Raw genomic sequence first — 27,175 nt, forward strand, 5'->3', positions numbered from 1 at the left:
TTGTGTTCTACTCAAGATTTCCTGATCTGCAGTTATTTGTGCCTTCATAAATGGCCTGATATCGGAGGGACAGGGGAAGGGACACAGTATTGCAACAATAAAACTATTCATACACAGCGAACTATGCACTTTAAAATCAGACCACATGCGCCAAAAAGTAAGATTTTTCAGGGTAATTTCGAATGGAACATTCTAAAAGCTTAAATTCATCTCAATTCTAATAATTTCACTATTGCAATGGAGCAATCTGCCAACTGCACAACCTTTGGATAAGGTTTGGATCACTGCTACCCTTATGGTCCAGAATTATGCTCAGTCTTTTAAAACAGAGGTTTGTGTGTTTGCAGATCACGTCCTTTTAATTCCGCGTGACAAGGTACACCTATAACATCCAGCAGTAGATTCCGTTCCTCACCTCAAGGATCTTTTTCATGATCTATTTCATTAATTTGGCCGAGATGTCACATTATGGCTCACTGATGACACAAATCTACACAGGTTTGCGAGTAGGGAGGCTGATGTGAAGAGGCATCAAGGGGCAGGCTAAGTGAGCGGGAAGTGAGAGGACAGCAGATACAATATAATGTGGAGAAATTATCTATTTTGGTTCATAAAATAAGAGTGATCATTGAAAATCAATGTAAAGGTAATTGAAAAGGCAAACGTTGCCCCTCTTTGCAAGAGGGCTAAGCAGTCTGCTAGTGCAATCCTGTGTACAGTTTGGATCTACTTAACCAAAAAATGTATATACTTACCAAAGAGGGAGAGCAGCAAAGATCCACTAGTTTGGGGCCACGGATGGTGAGTTCGCTAAATGAAGAGAAAATTAATAGACCACACCAGGATTCTGCTAAGTTTTAAAGAATGAAGTGAAATCTCATAGAAGCCTACAAAAAAAGGTATGTAAACAGGAGCTTTAAAGGGAATGTTTCCCCTAATTGCGGAGTCAACAAATATCACAGAATAAATGATGGACCATGAGATGAGGGTGGCAAATCTTTGGAATTTCCGATACTGGCTCAGTCATTGAGTTAATTCAAAACAGAGATCAATCTCTTCCTGAATATTAGGGGAATCCTGGAAAATGGCGATAGAGCAGAAAAACGGCATTGAGGTAAAAGAGTGAGGAGAGAGTCAAGAGTGTTTAATTATCATATGTACTGACAGAACAATGAAATTGAAAATGAAACAACAGGCCTATAAACACAAATCAGACAAAAGGAGCAACAGACTTAAAGAGCCAAATCAGCTACTACCAAGCCTATTATATATATTGTTTTGAATACTTAGAAACTATTTAAGACAAATGTTAATCATGGCAAGCCATATTCTGCATAATTTTGAAATTCAAAACACCAAAATACCACTTCAGCACACTAATCCCCTATTGTAGGAGCATCAATATGCCCCAAATCAACAATAGACCCTAGCTTTTCCTGTAATATTTGAAACCTCCTTTTGAGTGTCTATATACTTTTCCTCATATATGAAAGATGAAAGAGTGTTATTGAGTTGATGATGTAGTAACATGATTCTGGTATATAATAAAACAGATCTGCATTATCACAACTGATTCACATCCAAACTAAATAAACATTTTAAAACAAAGTTTAACCTGGTTGAAGTACTTTGAGCAAAAGATATTCATTAACAAATTAAGGGCTGAGTGTTACTCATGTGTTGAGTGTTATCATTTATAGTCTTATACAACTGAACATTGACATTTCATTGGTATCCAACCTGATGTATTTATGATTCCCATTTTGTGTACAATGGGGACTGGCCTGATGCATTCATAATTCAGTAACAACTTACAAATACACCATGTGTAACTTTCATTCCAATTACACAAATAGATTTTCACCACAAAGCAAATAAAACTGAAGCCAACAGTGACAAGGACCAAAAATGTCTCACATAGAAAAAATACATCAGACAAAGTAAGCGAAGGAGCATATCTTAAACAATTTTGTTTTATTTGAAATATTACATAAAACCGCAGGCAAATATTTGTGGAAATTGAGATTTGTTATTTTCGGACAAATTTGCTTTCCATTCTTTGTAAAGTCCAAATACTTTCTTAAATTCAAAGTTCTCAAAATATTCACAAATGTAATTTCTTTGCTAATAATGAGTTCTATAAGAGGTTGCGCTGCGTTAATTAGAAAAACAGAGCAAATGAGATACATAAAAATACTGTTGTGGATATTTATTCCTTGAGGCAGAAATTAGAAACTGTGCGTCAGTACTTTTCACTGTAGTGTGCAGTTACACAACTTATAGATCATGCCTTTGTACAGGATAGGGCACAAACAATATATATAATAAAGTAAAGCAATTCATAAGTTTTCTTTGGTCTATGACCAGTTCAATATAAATTTGTTCTGTTAAAAAGGCAAGTAGTACAGCTGTAGATGCATAATATAATCTTCACTGAATAGACTGCTAAATCACTTTTTGTTCGCTGCATTGGCCACATCAATGCTCCACCATTCCACACTCAGGTGGCACTAGAGACTGCCAGTTTCTTCAGGTGATCCATGAATACTTGCAAGCTGACATCATCCGTGAGGATCGGTGCACCAGCCTCCTAAGGGAAAGATTCACATTGGAAGTTAATTGCACAAGCCATTTTCCCTTTTCTGCAATAACATACTGGTTTTCAGAGCATACATTAAACTAGATACAGAAGCGTACTTCAGAAATTTAATATTTACACCTAGATTAACTTAACCCACTACATTGATTTATTAGAGACACAAGAAACTCGGCATTTCTGTCTGCCAAGTTCTTTTAGCACTTTCTGTTTTGATGTTCATTTATTACAAATCTACAAATCAATAAAGTTATTTTTGAGAAAAACATTGTTGTTGAGCGCTTCCGTGATTCTCACGTTCAGAACAGCAGCAACCTTTTTAGTTGATCATTCATAGTAATACATGTTTAGATACTGCATCTTCCGCTGCTATTCTGTTCATCTCATTACTTTTATCATAAACATTTCAGATAATGTCTTCATTTGATCAGTGAATCTTGAGACCAAGTACAAACTACGGAAGTCTCCAATTTATTCTGCGAGTCCATAGGCCAGAGCAAATGATTTGCAATGGGAATAAATCGTTGTATTCTACAGGATTTTAATTCCATTGGCAAAGGAAAAAAATCACATTTTACCAGAGTATAAAACAAACAACCTTACCTGTCCCCATGCATACATATTATTGTGGGTCTGCGAAGGGTTTACTTTGGACAACAAGAAACGGGCCTGAATACAAAATATAAAAATTACATTAAAGAAAAGAATGCACTTGCATTTATATAGGCTCTATTGCAATCAAGGGACAGTCCAAAATGCCTGACAATCAGTTGTTCTTTTTGAAATGCTGGATATTTTCACAACTGTGTTGAAAAAACAATTGTAAAAAAACAAATTCCTCTTAAAAGCCTTTTGGGAGAATAACCTGCTGAAATACCTTCAAGGTCGGCAGAGGAGCGGCAGGTGAAGCAGTGAGTGTGGGGATTGGCTGAGAAGGGGAGCGGCCTGTCTGTGAGCGGCCTTGTCGAGGGAAGTGCCTTGTGACAAAAGTGCGAGTCTTTGGCTCAGTGCCTTGTGCGAAAAGTGCAAGTCTTTGGCGAGGAGGCTGAGGGAGGAGACTACACCAAAAGTTGGAGACAGTGAGATGCAGTGAAGAAATGAAGAAATTATGCTTGCAGGATGTGGGAGGTCAGGGATACTGCTGGTGCCTCTGGCTGCCACAACTGTGGAAAGTGTGTCCAGGTTCATCTACTGAAGGACCATGTTGGGGCACTGGAGAGGCAACTGGATGACCTCAGGATCATCCAGGAAAACGAGTTTCCTGGACAGGACCTACAGCGAGATTGTTACACTGAAGATAATGGAAGAGAGAAGGTGGGTGACGATGAGGAAGGGAAGGAAGCTTGGAGTACAGGAGACCTCAGGGGATGTACCTCTTGAAAACAGGTCACCCTCATGGAAGCTGTCGGGACAGAAGACACTGCCATTCTGAATGGGGGACAGGTCTGCGAATCAAAACGTGGCGCTGAGGCAAAGCTGAAGAGACAGACGTCAGGCAGAGCCATGGTAGTCGGGGACTCCATCGTGAGAGGTACAGACAGGGGTTTCTGTGGCAACAGGCGGGATTCAGGGATAGTGTGTTGCCTCCCTGGTGCCAGGATCCAGGACGTCACGGACCGATTGCAGAGCATCCTCAAGGGCGAAGTTGAGCAGCCGGAAGTGGTAGTGCATGTCGGCACAAATGACGTCGGGAAGAAGTGGAAAGAGATTCTGCAGCGTGACTTTAGAGAGCTTGAAGAAGACTGAAAAGCAGGACCCCCAGGGTGGTTATCTCCGGTTTGCTTCCAGTTCCTCGTACTGGTGAGGGCAGGAACAGGGAGACAGGGGATCTGAATGTGTGCCTGAGGAGCTGGTGCAGAGGGCAGGGATTTAGATTCTTAGACCACTGGGATCTGTTTTGGGGTAAGGGTGAACTGTACAAAAGGGACGGGTTGCACCTTAACAGGCGGGGGGGAAAGCATTCTGGCAGGCAGGTTTGCTACACGGGTGGGTTTAAACAAAATTGTGGTGGGGAGGAGACAGATTGGAAATACAAGGAAGGAGTTAAAGGGAAAGAGAGTACAGGAAAAGTTACGAAAGCTCACAACGGGATAGGAAAGTATGGCCAAGTTAAATAGAAATCGATGTGAAAGGTGAGGTGAGTAATGGATTAAAAGTATTATATATGAATGCACGAAGTATAAGAAGTGTAGTGGATGAGCTTGAGGCTCAGTTAAAGATTGGTAGATATGACATTGTGGATTATAGAGACATGGCTGCAGGAGGATCGGGACTGGGAACTGAATATTCAGGGATATATGTCCAAAAGAAAGGACAGGCAGGTGGGCACGGGAGTGGGGTTGCTCTGTTGGTGAGGGATGAAATTCAATCCCTTGCGAGGGGTGACATAGGGACTGACGATGTAGAGTTGCTGTGGATAGAATTGAGGAATCGTAAAGGTAAGGAGACCCTAATGGGAGTTATCTACAGGCACCCAACCAGTAGCCTGGATATAGGGTGCAAGTTGCAGCAGGAGTTAAAATTGGCATGTAACAAAGGTAATGCCACTGTGGTTATGGGAGATTCCAATATGCAGGTAGACTGGGAAAATCAGGTTGGTTCTGGACCCCAAGAAGGGGAGTTTGTAGAGTGCCTCCTATATGGACTCTTAGAGCAGCTTGTACTGGAGCTTACCAGAGAGAATGAATTCTGGATTTAGTGTTGTCTTATGAATCAGATTTAATAAGGGAACTCAAGGTAAAGGAACCGCTAGGAAATAGTGACCATAATATGATAGGTTTTAATCTGCAATTTGAGAGGGAGAAGGTTAAATCAGAACTGTCAGTGTTTCAGTTGAACAAAGGGGACTATGAAGGCATGAGAGAGGAGCTGGCCAAGATCGATTCGAAAAGGATCTTAGCAGGAATGAAGGTGGAACAGCAATGGCAGGAATTTTTGGGCATAATCCAGAAGATGCAGGACCATTTCCTTCCAAAGAGGAAGAAAGATTCTAAGGGGACTAATAGGCAACCGTGGCTGACAAGGGAAGTTAGGGATGGAATAAAAATAAAAGATAAGGTGTAGAACATAGCAAAGAGTAGCGGGAAGCCAGAGGATTGTGAAACTTTCAAAGGACAACAAAAGGTTAAAAAAATGGCAAGACGGGGTGAAAAGATGAAATACGAGGGTAAATTGGCTAAGAATATAAAGAAGGATAGTAAAAGCTTATTTAGGTATGTCAAGAGAAAAAGATTAGTAAAGACAAAGGTGGGTCCCTTGAAAGCAGAAACAGATGAAATTATTATGGGGAACAAGGAAATGGCAGAAGAGTTGAACAGGTACTTTGGTTCTGTCTTCACTAAGGAAGACACAAACAATCTCTCAGATGTACTAAAGGAGGTGGCTCTAGAAATCGTGGACGGACTGGTGATTTTCCAATGTTCTATAGATTCAGGATCAGTTCCTATGGATTGGAGGGTAGCTAATGTTATCCCACTTTTCAAGAAAGGAGCGAGGGAAAAAACGGGGAATTATAAACCAGTTAGCCTGACATCGGTGGTGGGGAAGATGCTGGAGTCAATTATTAAAGAAGTAATAACTGCGCATTTGGATAGCAGTAAAAGGATTGGTCCAAGTCGGCATGGATTTATGAAGGGGAGATCCTGCTTGACTAATCTTTTTGGAATTTTTTGAGGATGTGACAAGTAAAATGGATGACAGAGTGCCAGTGGATGTAGTGTATCTGGATTTTCAGAAAGCCTTTGATAAGGTCCCACAGATTAGTGGGCAAAATTAAAGCACATGGTATTGGGGGTAGGGTATTGACATGGATAGAGAATTGGTTGGCAGGAAACAATGAGTAGGAATAAACGGGTCCCTGTCAGAATGGCAGGCAGTGGCTAGTGGAGTGCCGCAAGGCTCGATGCTGGGGCTGCAACTACAGTATTTACAATATATATTAATGATTTAGATGATGGGATTAAAAGTATCACTCGCAAATTTGTAGATGACACAAAGCTGGGTGGCAGTGGGAACTGCGAAGAGGATGCTCAGAGGGTCCAGGGTGACTTGGACAGGTTGAGTGAGTGGGCAGATGCATGGCTGATGCAGTATAATGTAGATAAATGTGAGGTTATTCACTTGGGTGGCAAGAACTAGAAGGCAGATTATTATCTCAATGGTGTCAGATTAGGAAAAAGGGAAGTGCAACGAGACCTGGGTGTCCTTGTACACCAATCACTGAAAGTAAACATGCAAGTACAGCAGGTTGTGAAGAAAGCTAATGGCATGTTGGCCTTCATAACGAGAGGAATTGAGTATAGGAGTAAAGAGGTCCATCTGCAGTTGTACAGGGCCCTGGTGAGACCACATCTGGAGTATTTGCAGTTTTGGTCTCCTAATTTGAGGAAGAACATCCTTGCTATTGAGGTAGGTTCACGAGGTTAGTCCCCGGGATGGCGGGACTGTCACATGAGGAAAGATTGGAAAGACTGGGCTTGTATTCACTGGAATTTAGAAGGATGAGAGGGTATCGCATAGAAATGTATAAAATTATAAAAGGACTGGACAAGCTAGACGCAGATAAAGTGTTCCCAATGTAGGGGTAGTCCAGAACCAGGGGCCACAGTTTAAGAATAAAGGGGAGGCCATTAAAAACTGAGATGAGAAAAAACTTTGTCACCCAGATAGTTGTGAATATGTGGAATTCTCTGCCACAGAAGGCAGTAGAGGCCAATTCACTGGATGAATTTAAAAGAGTTAGATAGGGCTCTATGGGCTAGTGGAATCAAGGCATATGAGGAGAAGGCAGGCACAGTTTACTGATTGTGGATGATCAGCCATGATCACAATGAATGGCGGTGCAGGCTCGAAGGGCCAAATTGCCTCATCCTGCACCTATTTTCTATGTCTTTGTCTAAATTACATGGATGTACATTTAAGCTAGTGCAATGATTATCTGTTCTTGGGACAATTCGCTTGTCTTCTGTTGATGTTACAATTCAGGATCAGTTCCTCTAATAATCCTGATCCAACATCCCAAATCAGAAGCATACGACATACATTTATTTCCCATATACAATACTGGGGTATGCTAGAACAATACAATGAAGGCATTAATACAAACCAACTTTTCAAATAATATTTGAAGTGCCCAGCAAATACATATTTGTCATTTTTGATTTGTAAAGGAAAACATGATGGTTGTTTTTTATTATTTTATTGTTGTTAATTGGCAATGTTAAAGTTACACTTCAAAGCCAGAATTAATATTAACATTGACTTTTAAAGAATGTGATTACCTGACTCCCTCCATGTTCAGTATCAACGTAGCGAGGCATAGGGAATCTGCTGTGCAGAATCTCCTGGGCATCATCAACTGGTGCTTGCAGCAGATGTCGGAAATTTTCGTATTCAGGCATATCGTGATAGCCAGCTTTGCGCCATTGAGCTATGGTCTGGGAAGAGTAGTAATCTGATTAGTTACTGTAATTGTTTGTCTTTATTCTTAGAAAAGGTTACTTTAACCATAAAGCAGTTTAAATGAAGCTGAGAGTTTATTAAAATGTGTTAACTTTACAAGTTTCTGTTCAAATACCACTGATACAGCTTTGAGGGTGTAACAAGTAGAGTAGATAAGGGAGAGCCAGTGGATGTGGTGCATCTGGACTTTCAAAAAGCCTTTGACAGGTCCCACACAAGAGAATAGTTTGCAAAATTAGAGCACATGGTACTGGGGGTAGGGTATTGACAAGGATAGCGAACTGGTTGTTTCTACAAATATTAAACAGAAATCCTTGAAAAAGAAACATAGAAAATAAGTGCAGGGGTAGGCCATTCGGCCCTCCGAGCCAGCACCGCCATTCAATATGATCCTGGATGATCATCCTAAATCAGTACACCGTTCCTGCCTTCTCCCCATACCCCTTGACTCCGTAATCTTTAAGTGCTCTATTAAACTCTCTCTTGAAAGCATCCAGAGAATTTGTCTCCACTTCCTTCTGTGGCAGAATTCCACAGATTCACAACTCTCTGGGTGAAAAAGGTTTTCCTCATCTCAGTCCTAAATGGCCTACCCCTTATTCTTAAACTGTGACCCCTAGTTCTGGACTCCCCCAACATCGGAAAAAAAATTCCTGCATCTAGCCTGTCCAATAATATGTAAAATAAAAATATGAAAATATTTATATTTATAAAAAGAAAATAATATTAAATGTATTTAATATTGTTCATTTTCTTGATTCTTCAATGTAAGTGAAATAATTTAAAGAATAGTGACCAAAATAAAGACTCTAGACAATAGACAATAGGTGCAGGAGTAGGCCATTCGGCCCTTTCAGCCAGCACCACCATTTAATGTGATCGTGGCTGATCATCCCCAATCAGTACCCCGTTCCTGCCTTCTCCCCATATCCCCTGACTCTGCTATTTTTAAGAGCCCTATCTAGCACTCTCTTGAAAGCATCCAGAGAACCTGCCTCCATCGCCCTCTCAGGCAGAGAATTCCACAGACTCACCACTCTCTGTGAGAAAAAGTGTTTCCTCGTCTCCGTTCTAAATGGCTTACTCGTTATTCTTAAACTGTGGCCCCTGGTTCTGGACTCCCCCAACATCAGGAACATGTTTCCTGCCTCTAGTGTGTCCAAGCCCTTTACAATCTTATATGTTTCAATGAGATCTCCTCTCATCCTTCTAAACTCCAGAGTGTACAAGCCCACCTGCTCCATTCTCTCAGCATATGACCGTCCCGCCATCCCGGGAATTAACCTTGTAAACCTACGCTGCACTCCCTCAACAGCAAGAATGCCCTTCCTCAAATTAGGGGACCAAAACTGCACACAACACTCCAAGTGTGGTCTCACTAGGGGTCTGTACAACTGCAGAAGGACATCTTTGCTCCTATATTCAATTCCTCTTGTTATAAAGGCCAACATGCCATTCGCTTTCTTCACTGCCTGCTGTACCTGCATGCTTACTTTCATAGACTGACGTACAAGGACTCCCAGATCCCATTGTACTTCCCCTTTTCCCAACTTGACGCCATTTAGATAGTAATCTGCCTTCCGGTTTTTCCTACTAAAGTGGATAACCTCACGTTTATCCGCATTAAACTTCATCTGCCATGCATCTGCCCACTCCCCCAACCAGTCCAAGTCGCCCTGCATTCTCATAGCATCCAACTCACAGTTCACACTGCCACCCAGCTTTGTGTCACCTGCAAATTTGCTAATGTTACTTTGAATCCCTTCATCCAAATCATTGATGTATATTGTAAATAGCTGCGGTCCCAGCAACGAGCCTTGCGGTACCCCACTAGTCACTGCCTGCCATTCTGAAATGGACCCATTATTCCCTACTCTTTGTTTCCTGTCTGCCAACCACTTCTCTATCCATGTCAGCACTCTACCCCCAATACCATGTGCCTTAATTTTGCCCACTAATTTCATATGTGGGACCTTATCAAATGCTTTCTGAAAATCCAGTTACATTACATCCACTGGCTCTCCCTTGTCCATTATCCTAGTTACATCTTCAAAAAATTCCAGAAGATTAGCCAAGCATGATTTCCCCCATCGTAAATCCATGCTGACTCAGACCGATCCTGTTACTGCTATCCAAATGATCAGCTATCTCATCTTATATAATTGACTCCAGCATCTTCCCCACCACCAATGTCAGGCTAACTGGTCTATAATTCCCTTTCTCTCTCCCGCCTTTCTTAAAATGTGGGATAACATTAGCTACCCTACAATCCACAGGAACTGATCCTGAGTCTATAGAACATTGGAAAATTATCACCACGATTTCTAGAGCCACTTCCTTAAGTACCGTGGGATGCAGACCATCAGGTCCTGGGGATTTATCAGCCTTCAGTCCCATCAGTCTAACCAACACCATTTCCTGTCTAATGTGGATTTCTTTCAGTTCCTCTGTCACCCCAGACCCTCTGGCCAATACTATATCAGGAAGATTGTTTGTGTCCTCCTTCGTGAAGACAGATCCAAAGTACCTGTACTAGATTTTGCAGTCAGAAGTAATGGAACAATACTCATTGTCTGGTTCAAAAAAAGATACCCACAAAGACATAACGATCTTTACAGTTTAAACCAGCATCTGCAATTCTTTCCTACACGATCTTTATAGCATTGGTTTCACCTTTTCGAAGGTCGTTTGCTGTCAACATCCTATTTCAAGGGATTGGATGCATTTCAGCAATCCACAGAATTACTAAATCAAGTGAGAAACACGTTTTGACTAATATTGCACATGGTTTATAGTGCAAAATAAAGATTAGAATTTATCCGTGAAATTTAGATAAAATATGATAAACCTTTTAAAAGAATAACATTAAAAAATGTAGAATTTAGAATCCAAAGAAATGTCAATCCATTAAGATCAATATTTTCCTGTTTTTATAAACAATGAAGGACATGTTACAAGCACTAAGTTTTTAAGCACTTTCCTGATCTGAGAAGATGACACTGGAATTTGCTGCAGTGTAATCTGTAGAGCAGCAGGGAATCATGTTCAGCAGCTTCTATATTTCCATATTTAACTGCACATTCGCAAAACATCAGTTTCAAAATATAATGACAGCAAACCTTTCACCGTCATTACGTCTATAATATATAGGCAACTGCTGATCAAAATGACATGTACATACCTCACCAAGGTAGATAAGAATTTGGAAGAATGTGTCCATCAGAAGAATTCGATCAGGAAGAATGCTGCTGCTATCTAGAAGGACAGGCTTCACAAGAGGACAAAAAAATAATCAAAGTTTTTCTCAGAATTATTGATCTCCACCATCCAAAATAATTTCTTAGAACCAAAAGTGAGCAGACACCTCTTTCCTGCCCATAAATAGTGGGACCTACACACTTTGCAGTAGGAGATGGCGTCTATGCATAGAATTGCATAAGATCATTCATTCCAGTACAGTTTAAAATCAGTCCTGCATCAGTCCTCTTGATCTTGTTAACCTCTATTCAACTGTTGTTCCTACGACACAGGCTTCTTTCATGTTCCACACCATTGGTAAAGAACAGTTTAAGTATCTGGGAACCATATTTTGCAATTATCTCTTGCCTAAAGGTCCAATCTCTCCATCACTTCATAATCCTTTTCAGAACTTTTTAAAAATCTATTTGATCAAGCTTTGGGTTAATTCTACCAATATCATCTATTCTGCCCAAATGCTTTTTTTGGTTACACAAATATCTTTGGTGAATAGATAGGCTGTGTGAATGGCTGTCATACCTGGTTCTAAGAATTGTTTTTAAGATCCAAGAATCCTACATATTAAGTTAGTACCAATTATGATCTACTACACTTTCTATTAAACAAGACCTTCATAGTTTGATGAAAAATTTAGAAAATACTTTCCAATTATCAGCTGTTACCCAAAAGCAACAGAGTAAACCGTCGCTGAAAGTGAAGCCTCTGCACCAAGCAAAAGCTATTTTAAGCAAACATTAGTCAAGAGCCTGTCCCACTTGGGCGACATTTTCAACGACAGCCTGAAAAGAGGTTGTCACGTCGTGGTCGGGTCGTCACGGGGCGTGACGCGTGGTGACGCATGTAGTGACGTGCTGGTGACGCGCGGTGTCTCCCTGTCGCCCCCCACCTCCCCTCCGTCCCCTCGCCTTGCTTCAAAATGGGCGGTGGGTATTCAGACAGTGGCTGGAGCAGGTGGGTGGCACTGGGTACATTGACAACATTGCCTGGACCCAGTTGAAAAGCCCGCTGCCTCTGGGGGTTTGGGGAGACCATTGGAAGAGAGATCTGCCTCTGGGACAACTCGTGGCAGACAGTTTAGTTCCCATGAGGAGCAGGCTGAACATTGGGGGTTTGAGTTCAACCCCTGCAGCCCCTGTGTCACATTTAGTTCACAGATACAGTGCCCTTCGGCCCACCGAGTCCGCACCGACCAGCCATCCCCCGCACACTATCCCACACACGCTAGGGACAATTTATACTTATACCAAGCCTATCAACCTAGAGTTAGGGTTACAGTTAGGGCTAGGGTTAGGGTTTCCTCCCACACTCCGAAGTCGCATAGGTTTGTATAAATTGTGCCTAACGTGTGTGGGATAGTGTGCGGGGGATCGCTGGTCGCAGGCTGGGTGCACAAAGGGGGGCATCGGTGAAAGTGGGGGTGGTTGGAGAATGGGAGAAGGGAGGGAGAAACATGGTCTAGTTTACTTACATACATAATGGTTGATCTGTATTTTTACTCTGTTTATGTTTAACACTTCCTTAAAATGGTGTCTAATTGTTAACTATAATTTTAACACAGGTGAGCATATTTCCAAAAGCAAACATTAATGAATTCTCTCATTGCATTCAAGACTGAACTTTATTGCCTTCCCTCACAGGGGGAAACGTTGATGTGGGGATGTTAATCGTGTGTTGTGTTCTTTTTTATTTGTATGGCTGTATGGTAACTCAAATCTCACTGCACCAATTGGTGCATGTGACAATAAATGTAACTTGAACTTGAACATGAACATGAATTCCGTTGGTGAGGCCATATTTAAAGTATTGTGTTCAGTTCTAGGCACAATGTTATAGAAAAGATGTTGTTAAGCTGGAAAGGGTACAGAGAAGATTTACAAGGATGTTGCCAGGGCTAGAGAGTCTATAGGGAGAGGTTGAGTAGGCTGGGACTCTTGGAGTACAGGAGGATGAGGGGTGATCTTATTGAGATGTATTAAATCATGAGAGGAATAGATGCACAGAGTCTCTTGCCCAGCATAGGCGATCGAGGACCAGAGGACATAGGTTTAAGGTGAAGGGGAAAATATTTAATGCAAATCTGAGGGGTAACTTTTTCACAGAAAGTGTGGTGGGTGTATGGAACAAGCTGCCAGAGATGGTAGTTGAGATAGGGACTATCTCAACATTTAAGAAAGTTAGACAGGTACATGGATGGGATAGGTTTGGAGGGATATGGACCAAACGCAGGCAGGTGGGACTAGTGTAGCTGGGCCATGTTGACCGGTGTAGGCAAGTATGGCCGAAGGGCCTGTTTCCACACTGTATCATACTGTGACTCTATTCAGTATTTGAAAGCCCAACTGTAATATCAGCTCAGTAATTATTCAATTTGACATCAACAGAAGAATTACATGATTGGAAACACGACTTCTTACCTCTGGTGGGCCATTGAAAGAATAGGCATATAGGATCGGTTGAATCATAATAAGAGACTGTGTAAGATCCTGGCGCATGAAATGGTGACGATAATAAGAACTTTCATCTGGGCTGTTGTTAAAAACTTGCAAGAATGGAGATCGCCTCAGATGGAACATAAACTAAAACAGACAGAAAATTTCTGTATTCCACAGTTTCAGCATTATTCTAATTCCCGCTGTCCTTGTTTATCTCCATTTATTTACATCCCCTCCAGACAGATTAAATACAATTAACATGCTTTCACCACACAGCACATTGGCCTCTCACTCAATCTCTCACTGGCCACCTCTCCCTTCTCTGCAATCTAAAATGCATTTGATGTCCTTTTCCCACTTGAATGTTAATTTCCTCAAAACCATGACCTGAGAATTTCATGCATTTTCTGGTTTTATTTCCGATATTCAGCATCTGCAAATTTATTTGTCTTTTAAGAAAAAAACTAATTTAATCTCCCGAGTGCACACTTTGCATCTGACAAATTACATATTACAATGAACACAACATTAAAAATTTAAATGAGCCAAAATCTACAAAAACAATCATAATTGGTAATAAGGTTCTCACTACATACCTGTGGGTACAAAGAAAATGTTTCAGAGAATTTGAAAGAGGCTGGATCATCTTTATGGTAATCTCCAAATTTCTGACACTGATAAAGAGGAAAAGACTAGATAAATTACACATTATATACATTAAAAAAACAGAAACAAAATTTGCAATCAGATTTCTTGCCTCTTTGCCCTCTCCCTAACCAGAAAATGATCATACCAGTCGTATAAGTTGTCTGTCGAGCCATCTCAGGACATCTGGTCCCTCTTCAGTCTCTGCTCTGTAAACTGCCAGTCTTGCCATTAGAACGGCTGCAGCTTCTTGATCAAATGATGCAGCAATGTTCTGGATATGAGTTTGCGCATCAGCCCAGCTTTACCAAAAGGGGAAAGAGACAATTCATACAAAATTTTATCAATAAAAGCTTTAAGATAATTAAAGTATATCCATTAGTTTAGTTTATTGTCATGTGTACCGAGGTACACTGAGAAGCTTTTTGTTGCGTGCTAACCAGTCAGCGAAAAGACAATACATGATTACAATCCAGCCGTCCATCTAGCTGTACAGACACATGATAAAGGGAATAGCATTTAGTGCAAAATAAAGTCCAGTAATGTTTGTTTAAAGATAGTCTGAGGGTCCAATCATCGACCCTGTTCTTTGCCTCCACCACAACACATCTCAGGTGTAGTTTCAAACCCAGTCTCTTGCACCTATTTCAGTTCTATTCTAATCCTCATTCCAGACTCAGCCCCCCTGCAGTAATGTTTTTAAGTATTTTTAAATTTCCATAGCAGCCTCCTGATGGTTGGAACCGGGCTGAAAAACCAAACGTGGACAACAGGTGTATGAAGATCACGGAAAGCAAGACTTATTTGACTGGCCTCACTGACACTGCAACTGGTGAAATTTTACATTCATCTTCAGTCCTTCATATCAATGAACTGCAAAATGGCAGCTTGGGAAAATAAATTCAATGGGAGGTAAACAGATGCAGACACCATGACAAATGAAGACAGTCACAGAGCTACCATCGTCATCAGCCATTAAGTTCTGCTTATTATTATAATTCACCTGTTTCACCCACTTGCCCGATCATGCTGCAATCCTTCAATGTTCATGCTTACCTTACTTCTCCACTGATGTCGCCCTTGGCAGTTTCAACAACTATTCCCAAGGCATGTTCCACATCATTTTCTTAAGTTCTGCTAACCAATATCTCCCTAAACTAATTCTGCACTCACTTCTATAGAGCATGCAATTAATCAAGCAACTAGTAAATGCTTCTTTTATAAAGAATAAAATTCACAAAAGATGAGACAAAATGATAGGAAACAGGAAGAGATAGAAAAAAAAGTAAAAATACATTTTTTTTTTTAAAGACACAAAATCAGCATCAGGAGGCCAAAACTCCAGGCAACAGATCCTGTGTTCTCAAGAGCAAGAAAGAGCCAAAATAAATGTCTCCCACATACACACACAGTGGGAGTTAGAAGCCGACTCAACGTTAGTTAACAGAAAAAAATGGCTAAATTTTAAGAGGAAATTTGTGAAAATAATAATCAGCACAGAAGAGCTAAAACTGCACAAACTTACATTCATGTTCATTTATCTTGGTAAAATAGTAACATTTCAAGAACATGAAGCTTTGTACTTTTAAACTTACTTTCTGGCAATTGTTGCAACTCTGATGCGCCTTTGTCCACTAGAATGCTGATACTGTGTCACAAACTGAATAGCACCGCGGCCGCCTTGAGGAATTGGAGCATTGTGCTGCGAATATAACATTTGACATTAGATTTGGTCACAACAATGCAGCAGGCCAAGGTCATTAATGGAACAGTTTACAGTGGCCTCCAAGGTACACAAAAATGCTGGAGAAATTCAGCGGGTGCAGCAGCATCTATAGAGCGAAGGAAATAGGCGACGTTTCGGGCCGAAACCCTTCTTCAGACTTCTACAGTGGCCTCCATACTGTTTGGGCCAAAGACCCATCATTTATTTATTTCCCTCTGTACGCCACAATTTGAGATTTGTAATAGAAAAAAAATTACATGTGGTTAAAGTGCACATTGTCAGATTTTAATAAAGGCCATTTTTATACATTTTGGTTTCACCAGGTAGAAATTACAGCAGTGTTTATACATAGTCTCCCTCATTTCAGGACACCATAATGTTTGGGACACTGCAATGTCATGTAAATGAAAGTAATCATGTTTAATATTTTGTTGCATATCCTTTGCATGCAATGACTGCTTGAAATCTGCGATTCATGGACATCACCAGTAGCTGGGTGTCTTCTCTGGTGATGCTCTGAGAGGCCTGTATTGCAGCCTTCTTTAGCTTATACCTGTTTTGGGGGCTAGTCCCCTTCAGTTTTCATATAAAAGACATGCTCAATTGGGTTCATATCGGGTGATTGACTTGGCCACTCTAAAATTGACCATTTTTTTACTTTGAAAATTTCCTTTGTTGCTTTAGCATTAAGTTTGGGATCATTGTCTTGCTGTAGAATAAACCACCAGCCAATGAGTTTTGAGGCATTTGTTTGAACCTGAACAGATAGGATGCATCTATACACTTCAGAATTCATTATGCTACTACAGGTGCACAACCTTTTATCCGGTGTTCCGGAAACCGAAAAACTCCGAAAACCGGCCATTTTTTCCAGGATGTCGTCTGCACACCAAAGCTCGCGTTTGGCGCCAAACTTGACCCGAATCGACCCACGGTCAACCCAGGTCTGTACTACTGTAGCGGCTGCCTCCTCCCCGGAGACCGGGGAGACACTTAAACATCTGTAAATCATTACTTAAATGTTAGTCAGTTAGTTTGGAGGGCTTTTATGTGAAGGGGGGGTTGAAGGGGTAAACTTTAATTCTTAGTCCCCTACCTGGTCGGAGAGACAGGGAGCGGTCAATGCCTTACCAGGTCACCGTGCAGTAAGCTCCGCAGCGCTGTGGCCACCAACTCCCAGCTGGGGCTGCGGGCGGCGCCGGTTGTAGCTCCAACCCCGGCAACTCTACCCCTGGCTGCGAGGCGCTCCAAATCCAGCGCCGCCCGCGGCCGGACGCCCGCAGCCCCAGCTCCGCAAATGTTGGGAGTCGGCGGCGTCGCAGCGCTGGGATACCAGCGGGAAGCGGGCAATGCCTTACCGGGTCGCTGTGCGGTAAGCTCCAGGGCGCTGAGGCCGCCTTCTACCAACTTTCGCGGAGCTGGGGCTGCGGACGTCCGACCGCGGGCGGCGCTGGATTTGAAGCGCCTCGCAGCCAGGGGTAGAGTTGCCGGGGTCGGAGCTACAACCGGCACCGCCCGCGGCCGGACGGAGCCCCCAGCTCCGCGATGTTGGGAGTCGCTGACCAGGTAGGGGACTAAGAATTAAAGTTTCACCCCACCACCACCCCATAAAATCCCTCCAAACTAACTGACTAACATTTATGCAATGATTTACAATGATTCCCCGGTCTCCGGGGAGGAGGCAATCGCTCCAGACTTTTCAAGCCGCCCGCGCTATCTACCTAATCTACGCTAAAAATCTTCCATTCGGAAATCCGAAAATGTCCGAAATCCGACAAGTGTCTGGTCCCAAGGCTTTCGGATAAAAGGTTGTGCACCTGTACCATCAGCAGTTGTATCATCAATGACAATAAGTGAGCCAGTACCTTCAGCAGCCATAAATGCCCAGGCCATAACACCCCCTCCGCTGTGTTTCACAGATTAGGTGGTATGCTTTGGATCTTGTGCGATTCCTTCCCTCCTCGATACTTTGTTCTTGCCATCACTCTGATATGTTAATCTTCGTCTCACCTGTCCACAAGATATTTTTCCAGAACTGTGGTTGCTCTTTTAAGTACTTCTTGGCAAACTGTAACCGGGCCATCATATTTTTGCGGCTAACCAGTGGTTTCCATCTTGCAGTGTAGCTTCTATATTTCTGTTCATTAAGTCTTCTGCAGACAGTGGTCATTGACAAATCCACACCTGACTCCTGAAGAGTGTTTCTGATCTGTCGAACAGGTGTTTAGGGATTTTTCTTTATTATAGAGAGAATTCTTCTGTCATCAGCTGTGGAGATCTTCCTTGGCCTGATAGTCCCTTTGCGATTAGTAAGCTCACCAGTGCTCTTTCTTCTTAATGATGTTGGTAAGCCTAAGGTTTCTATCCTTTAAAAATATCTACTGACTTGGCCTTCACAGCCTTCTGCGGCCTTCCACAGATTCACCACCCTCTGACTAAATAAATATCTCCTCATCTCCTTCCTAAAAGAACATCCTTTTATTCTGAGGTTATGACCTCTAGTCCTAGACTCTCCCACCAGTGGAAACATCCTCTCCACATCCATTCCATACAAGCCTTTCACTATTCTGTATGTTTCAATGAGGTCCCCCTTCATTCTTCTAAACTCCAGCGAGTACAGGCCCAGTGCCGACAAACGCTCATGATAGGTTAACCTACTAGTTCCTGGGATCATTCCTGTAAACCTCCTCTGGACCCTCTCCAGAGCCAGCACATCCTTCCTCAGATATGGTGCTCAGAATTGCTCACAATATTCCAAATGCGGCCTTACCAGCGTCTTATAGAGCCTCAGCATTACATCCCTGTTTTTGTATACATGCCCTCTTGAACTAAGCATTGAGTTTGCTTTCTTTACTACCAATTCGACTTGCAGATTAACTTTTTGGGAATCCTGCACCAGCATTCCCAAGTCCCTTTGCACTTCAGATTTCTGGATTCTTTCCCCATTTAGAAATGTAACTTTTCTTTTCTCAAGTTAGATCAGTATATAAATACTGATGAATTGAAGATTGATCTGTGATAAACAGCAGTGAGAAAGGTTTCTAAAATATGCGTGGAGGGGGATGTCTATGTAGCAGTGGTGTGAAGGAGATGACAGGTTCGATATAAAAATACACCTGCTCATTTCAGGATCATGGAATATAGTGGAGAACTTGCATGGGTTATTGAAATTTACAATATTAGAATATAAATGCAAGTTATTTGGTGCAGTGACCATAGGCAGGGTGGACCAGATCTCTAGAATGTCATTATTTTTTTACAAACCTGATTCACAACCTCAAAGTAGATACCAAGTGTTGTATTGTGGTCCAGACCACAAATCTTCCACTGGCAGGTGCCACCTGTTCCTATTTCCTGCGAACAAGAGCAAAGCCGTCAGTTAATATCATCTCTACTATGCTAAATACCGCCTCCTTTTTTTCTGCTGAGACAATTTCGTTTTGCTTTTATGTTTTTTTAAATAAGATCCTTCTTTAGTTCTTCACTGCTGCATTATACCATTTGAAGAATTTAAAATCATTGACACGTCATCACTGTAATAATTCGATGACATATCATTTCAATTGGAATGCTATCAATATTGCTCTATAATTTTACATGGTCCTGCTATACCACCTCTGATATTACTGCTTAAGTTACTAATATTAAGTTAAGATATGAAGTTACTGCAACACCTCCTCTGGTATTACCATCTGAAAATTTCAACACCTCTCCATCTATATGCAAATCATTGAAGTGATTTTGAGAAAATGCCTGCAACTCAAGTTTCCGTTTGTTCCCATCTAACCAATTTTAATCTCGTTTGCAATACTGAACATCTTTCATATTAATTATTCTTCTCTAATAATCTCCTGTGTTATAACTTGTCGATTGTTTTTCTCAGGTTAATGTGCACCACACCAAGTGCATATCCCACTTAGCAAATAAAAAATTGACAGACACACAATTAGACTCACATTTTCTGACACACAAGGTCCTTTGGCGCAAAGTGATATGCAGGGCCCAATAGCTCCAGAAATCTTGATTTCCCTTGATGTCTATTGGAATAAAAAAAGAATTGATACGCACAAGAGTTTGAAAACGTCTTTTGAAACTATCAGGGCAACAATCAGTTTCTATATGATGTTTAGCATCTACAATTCATCTTCCACTGAAAGTAAGCTTTCCAATTTGAACTAACAGTTGAATATTAATTGTGCTGTATTATGTTCAGTGCAAACCTCTACACAGTTTAATAATTTGTGATAAGCAAATTAAATGTTTAGATTTTGAGTTCTGGGTTTTGAGCGCTATTGATTCTTCGTAGACCCTTTCGTATAAAGCATCACAACATTACATTACAAATTAAAGCATTGGAGTTATTGTATAATTATAACATTGGATATTTCAACTTCAGGATTTTCAGCAAGTTGCATTTTAAAATTGACAATAAGGTCAAGTCAAAAAGGTTGATTCATTCATCTTTGTAAATTTGAATTTTAAAAGCATGTCAACATTGTGCATATTCAGAAAAATGTTGGACCAATTTTACAACTCCATTCATTAAATTATAATAAAAAATCTGCCACAAGACTAATGCAATTTAACAATACGAGAAACAAATGCATTAGGTAATTTTAGAGTTATTCCACATACATTTTAAATTCTCAGTTATTTGATGATACCTACTCTTGACATGAATCGTGATGCTAAAACCATTTTTCGGGCATCCTTGCTTATCGAAACAAAGTTGGGAAATTATGTCTATTTTATTTCCTAATGTCAATTCCTTTGTACTCAAAGCCATGGATGTCCATTTAAAACACCGTTGTTTAGAATCCAACCTAAAATTAAGTCTTAATTAAAGACTTCCAAAGTGACAGATAATACTACATTTTCAAAGAGTCAACACCAAAAATAACAAAACTGAAAATGATGTTCACTTCAAGTTCCAACTTGGGCCATATGATCATATGAAAAGTTCTGATATTTGTCACTTTCTACAAGGTAGAAAATCCCAGAATGTAGTCTCTAATTGGACTATTGTAATAAAATGGATTGTGATGAGAAATGTTCACTTATACCTTAATTTCCAGTGTGCCTCCAAAAGCCATTTTAAATTGCCCCTGAATATCCTTCGTAAACACTCGTTGAAAGGTTTGTTTAAATAGAGATGTGTTGAACGAGTCCCCCATCACCATGTAACCACTTAAGGAAAGACAAAGGAGAAAAATTACAACAAACAATAAGAAAAATGAAATTGGAGAAATTACACAAAGGTCTTTAAAAAGATTGTGAATCTGAAAAATGTTTACAATTTCCAATACTTTCAGGAGATTAAAGCCCAAATGTTAATCCCAAATTTGTTCCACGAATCATCCTGCTATTTCAGACTGTATGTTTGAATGGATATATTTCATAGGCTTAAGTTAGTACAATGAAGGGAACTTGATTCAGGTTATTATAGAAGTATAAATATTTACTATTCTTTAAAATGTTTTGGCACAGTGAAGAACTTTTAATACTTCACACAAAATGTATCTCCAATATTAGTCAGATGGTAATAATGATTATTAATTTAATATGATTTCTTCAATCAAATATTACTCTGCTACTAAATAGTAATTGAAAAAAATTGTATTTTATTTTTGACGCTGGATGCACCATGGTCTCAATGATTCACATAGTCATAAATTACATGTTGCTTAAATATATATATTTGATGTAAAATATAGACCCTCAGTCAAGTACATTTTACGTTAAGGGTGAAAGCAAAGCAATATTATTAAAAAGCAGTCTCCAAATCCTGTCAATAAATTTGTCGGAAGGAACTGCAGATGCTGGTTTAAACCGAAGATAGACATAAAATGCTGGAGTAACTCAGCAGGACAGGCAGCATCGCTGGAGAGAAGGAATGAATGATGTTTCTTGACCCGAAACATCATCCACCGAAGAAGGGTGTGTCTATCTCCTGTCATAAATTCCCTACATAATGAAAACTGAAACGAAGTAGCATAACAGCTCTAAGGCAAGAAATACATAAATACATACAAGAAATAGCCTTTCCAACCCATTTTAGAAAATAATAATAGAACTTATTCACTATATATGCAATTTAACAATTTTCTGGGTTTTTTTTGTTATACTTTTAATCTGGAGCCGTAGGAACAATATTGTGATTCACACATGCCATGTAGCTTTTACTTACCCTGTGTGATTTGGGCAGCACTTCATTTCATTGAGCCCAGTCTGATCTAAAGCACAGGCATAGATATCAATAACGTGGCCATTTGCTGCTGCTCGATTCGATAATGCTTCATAGTGCTATTTTAAGAATGAAAGTTCAAACACCAACAAATATTAAACCAATTCAAAATCTCGAACACATATTAAACATGATACAAAATTAATCCATTAACCAGCAATGTCTCAACAGCTCTGGAAACATTAAGCAAATAGAGAACATCATTTTTATAATATTTACTGCAAAGTAATTAAAAATGTGTACACTAGATACAACAAATGTTACAATGTCTACAATGGAGTATGATCATTGGGATTACATTATGAAGATTAAACATGTTTAAACATATCACACCCATTAGAATCTCATGATTGAGACATTTGGGATGAATGGAGGAGGGCTATGGGTGAGTGGTGAAATATTGCATTGGGGAACGTGTTGCGTTGGGAGAACGGGTGAGTGGTGGAATATTGCATAGGGGGAGCAGACCCAACTGGTCTGCACTTAGTCTAGTTAAGTTCAAGTTACATTTATTGTCACATGCACCAATTGGTGCAGTGAGATTTGAGTTACCATACAGCCATATGAATTAAAAGAAAACAATACACAATAGAGTTTAACATAAACATCCCCCCACAGCGGAATCAACGTTCCCACTGTGAGGGAAGGCAATAAAGTTCAGTCATCTTCCTCATTGTTCATCCGTGGTCGTGGCCTTTGAGCCCTCCGCAGTCGCCGCTATGGACGGCCCGATTCAATGGGCAGAATGGCCTAAGTGGCATTGTAAAATTGCTATGATTCACTATCAATCATGGTGAAAGTATTCTGAATATCCCATGGAAATTAAATTAGAGATTGCGATTCATCAAAATTTGAAACAGCAAAACAAAAAAACTAAAGAAAATAATGGGAGACTGACAATTCTCTGAAGGACAAGACATTAGTAAGAATACTCCATATATAATCTTATATTACCATATATAATCTTTGAAAATTCCCTCGATTCAGAAATGAACAGCCTATGATTAATGTCAGGATGATCAAAAGCCTCAATGTTTAACTAATAAACCAATGACGATTTGTAAAGGTAAAATGTGACTTGCAAACATGACTGAATTTTTGAAAGATCAACTAAAATAGTGGACCTGAGCATTGTTATTCAGAACAAATGTGAGAAGACACTCAAAACTGATTGTTAGCTAAAATTGTTCTTAAATTGAAGGTAAAGTGTTGACCTGGTTAGGAAACTAGCAGAGTGACCAGAAAAGTCAAGTTTGGAAAATAAGGGATAGTTACCAGGAAGTAACCAATGGCACCCCATAGGTTGTTTTGGAGGCTCAACTATTAACACTGCATTCATTAATGTCAATGATACGAGAGAAAGCTATATGCTAAGTTTGTTAATGACACAAATAAAAAGGATTGCAATTACTGCATTCTAGAAACAAGGAACTATAGATGCTGGTTTACAAAAAAAGACAAAGTGTTGGAGTAACTCAGCAGGTCAGGCAGAACATGGATAGGTGACATTTCGGGTTGTGACCCATCTTCAGGCTCTGAAGAAGCTCTCCGCCTCTCAGTCAGATACACTTAGTACAGGTGGTTACATTAAATTCTATACAGTTATTCAAAGATTAGCTGATTATGAGATTTTCCTAGATCTAGATTCTTCTGGGTCAGGATTCTTCTTCAGACCAAAGGGACCCAACCCAAAATGTCACCTGTCCATTCCCTCGGCAGGTGCTGCCTGACCTGCTGAGTTCCTCTAGCATTTTGTGTTTTGCTCATTTGCAGCATCTGCAAACTAGTGCAAAAGAGTACTTTCAATATGGAGATTGATAGGTTCTTGATTATTAAGGGTGTCAAAGGTTAAGAGAGTAGAAAGGGGTTGAGAGGGAAAAATTGATCAGCCATGATCTCATGACGGAGCAGATTCAATGGGCCGAATGGCCTAATTCTGCTCCAATGTCTTATAGAAAGAGCCAAATAGTTAGTGGAATTCTGAATAAGATTCAAGATTCAAGAGAGTTTATTGTCATGTGTCCCTGATAGGACAATGAAATTCGTGCTTTGCTTCAGAACAACAGAACATAGCAATACATTTGGTTCAGCATATCTGATGCAATCAGAGGAGTTATGGGCCTTAATCCCTAGGAAGGTTATGGGAGAGGAAAGTAACCTAGATGTTCCAGAATTATTTCTGGACAAGGTTAAATTACAAGGTGGAATTACACAAACAAAGGTTGTTTTTCCTGAAATTTAGATATCAAGGAATGATCTAATCAAAACAAAAATATGAAGGAAAACAAATTCTGCAGCAAAATATGATGCATTTCGAATGATAGTTGAATGCAGTATTAGAAATAGATAATGCCAAAAAAATATATATTTTTTAAGGACTGAAGTTTAAAACCACTTCAACATCAGAAGTATGGAATGAGTTGGGACTTTTTCTGGAAATGGCAGACGATGCTAGTTCATTGATTAATTTTGTGCTTGCGATTGGTTAATACTTGTGAAGCGAATTAGATCAAATGTCACATGCCAGTAAATTAAGTATGGTGACAGATCAGCCGTTATTTAGCTGAAGGGCTAAGTGGCCACGCCTGTTCCTAATTTCTATTTATAGCTGGTTACATGAAGTAAGGTCACAGATTGACCGTGACCACATTAGAGACAAACTTGAAAAAAAAACTACATAACAGTTAACATTCCAGTTTGTAGGCCTTTGAGCAGATTCAATGGGCTAGCACTACCCAAGAGAGCATGTTCATACTGAGGAAGAAGTGTGCATCATTTACCTTCATAGCTTTCTTCATATATTTAATGTTGTCTTTCTCAATGTCATGCCAAGATCTAATGGGTGACTTTAGATCATCACCAACAACCATTCCAGGTCCTTGTGTGGCTGGTCCCCCAATGAATAACATCACACGACCTCCAGTGTTGGGGAAAGTGCACTGGTTTAAAAGAAAAACAAAATCAAATGAACGTCAAAGGAAACGTAGCAATAAGTAATTACTCTGAACCATTATTGTTCAACATGCACTAAAGTATTCTGTGGTCATTGAGTCAGACAGCGTGGAAAGAGGCCCTTCGGTCCAACTTGCCTGTGCCAATCAATATGCCCCATCTATACTAGTCCCACCTGCTTGCATTTGTCCCGTATCCTTCTATCTTACCCACGTACCTCTACAAATGTTTTTTAAACGTTGCATTTGTACCTGCCTCAACTACCTCTCCTGGCAGCTCGTTCCACCCATTGTGTAAAAAAGATGCCCCTCAGGTTCCTATTAAATCTTTCCCTGTCACCCTAAACGCATGTCCTCTGGTTCTCAATTCTCCTTCACTGGGTAAAAGATTCTGCATTTACCCTATCTATTCTTCTCATGACATACACCTCCATAAGATTACCCCTCCTCCTGAGCTACAAGGAATAAAGTCCTAACTCGTTTAACCTCTCATAAGGTTATAAGGCATGGGAGTAGAATTAGGTCTATCAAGTATACTTCGCCATTCAATCATGGCTGATCTATCTCTCCCTCTTAATCCCATTCTCCTGCCTTTTCCCCATAACACCTCATACCTGTACTAATCAAGAATCTATCTCTGCCTTAAAAATGTGCATTGACTTGGCCTCCACAGCATTCTGTGGCAAAGAATTCCACAGATTCACCACCCTGACTAAAGAAATGTATCCTCATATTCCTTACTAAAAGAATGTCCTTTAATTTGAAGGCTATGACCTCTAGTCTTAGACTCTCCCAGTAGTGGAAACATTTTCTCCACATCCATTCTATGCAAGCTTCTCACTATTCTGAATGTTTCAATAAGGACCCCCCTCATTCTTCTAAACTCCAGCGAGTACAGGCCCAGTACCAACAAACGCTCATCATAGGTTAACCTACTAATTCCTGGGATTATTCCTGTAAAGCTCCACTGGACCTTCTCCAGAGCCAGCACATCCTTCCTCAGATAAGGTGCCCAAAATTGCTCACAATATTCCAAATGCGACCTTACCAGCGCCTTATAGAGCCTCAACATTACTTCCCTGTTTTTGTTTACAAGCACTCTTGAAATAATTGCTAGCATTGAGTTTCCTTTCTTTACTACCGATTAAACTTGCAGATGATCTTTTTGGGAATCCTGCACCAGCACTCCCAAGTTCCTTTGAACCTCCGATTTCTGGATTCTCTCCCCTTTTAGAAAATGTGCTCTCACTGTAGCTCAGGCCCTCGAATCCAAGCAACATCCTCGTAAATCTTCACTGCACCATTTCCAACTTAACGACATCTTTCCTGTAACAGGGTGATCAAAAATGAACACAATACTCTAAATGTGGCCTCACCAATGTCTTGTACAAAAAAGTGAGAGAAAGTGAAGAGACAGGAAGTGATGTTGTAGCTTTATAGGTCTTTGGTTAGGCCATATTTGGAGTAGAGTATGCAGTTTGATTGCCCCATTACATGAAGAATGTGGATGTTCTGGAGAGCGAGCAGAAGAGAGTCAGCAGATGGCTGCCTGGATTGGAGGGCATTTGCTATGAGGAGAGATTGGAGAAAGTTTAGTGATTGAGTAGAGACATAGTAGAAGTGTGCAAACGTTATGGAATGCGAAAGAACAGAAGACAAAGACAAAAGTGGAGAGGTGCTAAGTTTCACACGCACGCACGCGCACACACTCTGTTGGGGAGCCTAGAATGCACTGCCAGTGGTGGTGGTGCTGGAGGCAGTTACAATAGGACCATTTAAGAGGCCTTCAGATAGGTACATGTTTACGCAGGCAATGGAAGGACATAGTTTCTGTGCAGGTAGCACAGCATGGTTTAATCTAGC

At 40.5% G+C, this 27,175-nt stretch overlaps 1 protein-coding gene across 1 annotated transcript in view; it reads right to left on the bottom strand.

The window, feature by feature from the left end:
- Positions 1–1,954: 1,954 nt before the first annotated feature.
- sec23a (Sec23 homolog A, coat complex II component) overlaps positions 1,955–27,175 on the bottom strand; it is a 44,998-nt gene continuing 19,777 nt past the window's right edge. The window contains exons 8-20 of the mRNA XM_055640553.1: positions 25,142–25,300; positions 22,305–22,420; positions 21,181–21,304; positions 20,074–20,154; positions 19,382–19,471; positions 15,987–16,093; positions 14,540–14,693; positions 14,343–14,420; positions 13,729–13,890; positions 11,238–11,324; positions 7,876–8,031; positions 3,200–3,265; positions 1,955–2,590 (exon numbers count right to left, since the gene is read on the bottom strand). Coding sequence (XP_055496528.1) covers positions 2,501–2,590; positions 3,200–3,265; positions 7,876–8,031; positions 11,238–11,324; positions 13,729–13,890; positions 14,343–14,420; positions 14,540–14,693; positions 15,987–16,093; positions 19,382–19,471; positions 20,074–20,154; positions 21,181–21,304; positions 22,305–22,420; positions 25,142–25,300 — 1,470 coding nt within the window. The 3' untranslated portion in view covers positions 1,955–2,500. The remainder of the gene's footprint in view (positions 2,591–3,199; positions 3,266–7,875; positions 8,032–11,237; positions 11,325–13,728; positions 13,891–14,342; positions 14,421–14,539; positions 14,694–15,986; positions 16,094–19,381; positions 19,472–20,073; positions 20,155–21,180; positions 21,305–22,304; positions 22,421–25,141; positions 25,301–27,175) is intronic.

Source organism: Leucoraja erinacea, chromosome 9 (assembly GCF_028641065.1).
Source record: "Leucoraja erinacea ecotype New England chromosome 9, Leri_hhj_1, whole genome shotgun sequence".
Classification (NCBI taxonomy): Eukaryota; Metazoa; Chordata; class Chondrichthyes; order Rajiformes; family Rajidae; genus Leucoraja; species Leucoraja erinaceus.